At 67.9% G+C, this 2637-nt stretch overlaps 1 protein-coding gene across 1 annotated transcript in view; it reads right to left on the bottom strand.

Annotated features, from left to right (window-relative positions):
• LOC104981867 (receptor-type tyrosine-protein phosphatase V-like) overlaps positions 1 to 2637 on the bottom strand; it is a 15104-nt gene that overhangs the window by 2353 nt on the left and 10114 nt on the right. Inside the window, 5 exon segments of the mRNA XM_010831119.1 lie at positions 8 to 160; positions 300 to 460; positions 842 to 964; positions 1446 to 1580; positions 2511 to 2587. Coding sequence (XP_010829421.1) covers positions 8 to 160; positions 300 to 460; positions 842 to 964; positions 1446 to 1580; positions 2511 to 2587 — 649 coding nt within the window.

Below are 2637 nucleotides of genomic sequence, written 5' to 3'. Positions count from 1 at the left end.
CCCGCGCCCCCGCCGCGGGCCCACCGGGGTCTGGATCATGAGTGGCCGGTGCAGGCGCAGCATGTGCACCGCGTGGAACACGTCCACCACCTGCTCCTCCTCCAGCTGCCGCAGCAGCCGCCACAGGGCCACGAAGGTGCCCGAGCGGCCCACGCCCGCGCTGTGGGGACATAGGGCCAGGCCGTGAGGGGCCTCCCCGTGCCCCCAGCCCAGGGCCTGCCTTGCCTGCAGGGCGGGCCCTGGAGGACGGAGGGCCCAGGGCAGGGGCTCCCGTGCCCCCCACCCGCCGCCTGCCTCACCTGCAGTGCACCAGGAGGGGCCCTGCGCCCACGGCAGCCCTCGCCTGCTCCCGGACCAGCTCCACAAAAGCCAGCAGGGAGCTGGGGGCCTCGGGGACACTGTGGTCCGGCCAGGTGGTGAACTGCAGCTGCTTCACCCTCCGCAGCTGCTGCTGGGCAGCCTGGGGGTGGGGCGGGGGTCCTCTCTCAGCCCTCGTCCTGCCACCAGACCCTGCGGGTGGGCTTAGACACCCCGCCCCCAGGATGTTGCCCTCACCTCCTCCAGCCTCCCGGGGAGTCTGCCCGCTGGGGGTGCCCAGGCAAGGGGCACCGCTGCCCCAGGAGGTCACGGCCCGGGAGGCAGATGGGGCTCGGGGGCCTGAGCCAAGCGCAGCACAGGCGGACACGTCCCTTCTCTCCCGGCCTTGGATGACCCTGAGTCTTCCCTCTGCCTCCCAGCCCTTCCATAACCACCAGCCTCCCGGGCTGGCAGGAGGCCAGAGACCCAGGGGTGAGCTGACCCTCCCACGAGAGTGCCCCCCGCTCCCCTTGCGGGCACACACGTGGTGCAGCTGGAATTCCCGCGTGGTCCACTCGTCCTGGGGCTGCTCGGCCAGCAGGCAGATGGTGACGGGCCCGTGGGTGACCGGGCTGGAGTCGGCTGGCCAGTAGTGCTCGCACAGCACCTAGGGCCGGAGGGCAGCGTGGGGATGCGGGGCGGGGCGGCTGGGCCCAGCCACCCTAGCTCAGTCGGCATTGCTCCCACCCTCCTTCTAGGCCGCCCTCCTCGTCCAGAAGCCACTCTGTCCCAGACGGGCCCCAGCATCCCCACCCCAGACCTCAGGTGGCCCCTGGGGCTTCCAGGCAGTGCCCGGGCTCCTGGGGCAACTGCACAGCCTTACTCAGGGTCACCTGGCTGGGCCACACCGCTCCACAGGAGGGCTCAGAGGTGTGTCCAAAGCAAAGACGGACTGCCCTGTCTCCACCACCCCTGGCCCTGGGCCGGGAGCAGGAGGGGGCACTGTAGAAACAGCAGAGGCAGCAGAGGCGAGTCCAGCTGGGAGCCTGGGTGCCAGATCCGCGTCCCTGTCCGCCTCCCAGACCCGCAGCCAGGCCTGTGGGCAAAGCCTGCCGCCTGGTGGCCACCTGGGGCTGCAGCGTGCTCACCCGCCCGTTCTCCATGCCCACCGTCAGCATGACGATGACGTGGACCTGCTGCTCCCACACCAGCCTCCAAAAGTCCGCCAGGGTCTTCTTGAGAGGCCCCTGGGTAGCGATGAACTCCTGCGGGTGCGTGTAGCCCTGGCACGGGGGACGGGAAGACATGAACCGGGGCCCCCAGCACACAGCTGTGCGTCCACACAGGGGCTCCGCAAGTGAGGACCGCGTGTGCATGCTGGCACGTGTGCGTCCACGCAGGGGCTCCTCAAGTGAGGACTGCGTGTGCATGCTGGCACGTGTGCACACACGTGAACACACGTGCACCAGGAACCCAAACGGGAGGGTGGCTCGGAGACAGCCCTACCTGGAAGGGACGGTGCCAAGACTGGAAGGGCCCCAAGGAGCCTCCCCTGGCCAGCTGCCCACACCACCTGCATCCCCCTGGGCTCCACTGCCCGCCCAGCGGCCCCGCCCCGCCTGGCGGTCGCCCCTCTCCAGCAGCCCCACTGCCTCTCCTGCCTCCACCCGACGACCCGTCCATCTGTCCGCAGGTCCCCCCCAGCTCTTCTCCAAGTCTTTCCAGTGACATCCACCCCCTCACTGCTCATCAGGATCCTGTGTCAAGAGCCCAGATATCTCTCCTCTAGGAAGCCTTTCTTGACGTCTAGTCCTGGGTGGACTAAGTGTTTCTACTGAGCACATGTGTCTCACACACACACGCACACAGACCCAGACACACACGCACAGACACATGCACACACAGACACGCACGTGCATAGACACATACACATACACACGCAAACGCATGCACACACAGACATACGCACAGGCACACACAGACACACATGTGCACACACAGAGACACACAGAGACACACACGCACACAGACACACACACACACACACACATGCGGTCTTTTGAAGGGCGGAGTCTGACCAGCCGCGCCCCGCCCCCTTCGGGCCCAGCGCAGGACACACAGACACACAAGCGGGCGGTCTTCATGGACGCCCGGGGCAGGACAGCATGCCTGCACGCGCAGTGGACACCACAGCCAGCCGCGGGCCGCCCTACCGGAATGAAGCTGGCGTTGATGTAGTCAGAGTGGGGCTTCCCATCCAGCAGGGCCAGCCTGACCCGGGAGTGGTCGTCTGCAGACGGTAAGGCGTGCATTGGGAGCGGGCGCAGGCAGGCTGCTCCG

The sequence above is a fragment of the Bison bison genome, unplaced genomic scaffold (assembly GCF_000754665.1).
Source record: "Bison bison bison isolate TAMUID 2011002044 unplaced genomic scaffold, Bison_UMD1.0 scf7180017864524, whole genome shotgun sequence".
Lineage (NCBI taxonomy): Eukaryota > Metazoa > Chordata > Mammalia > Artiodactyla > Bovidae > Bison > Bison bison.
The sequence above is the reverse complement of the archived record's forward strand: the minus strand, read 5'-3'. Positions and strand labels throughout refer to the sequence as shown.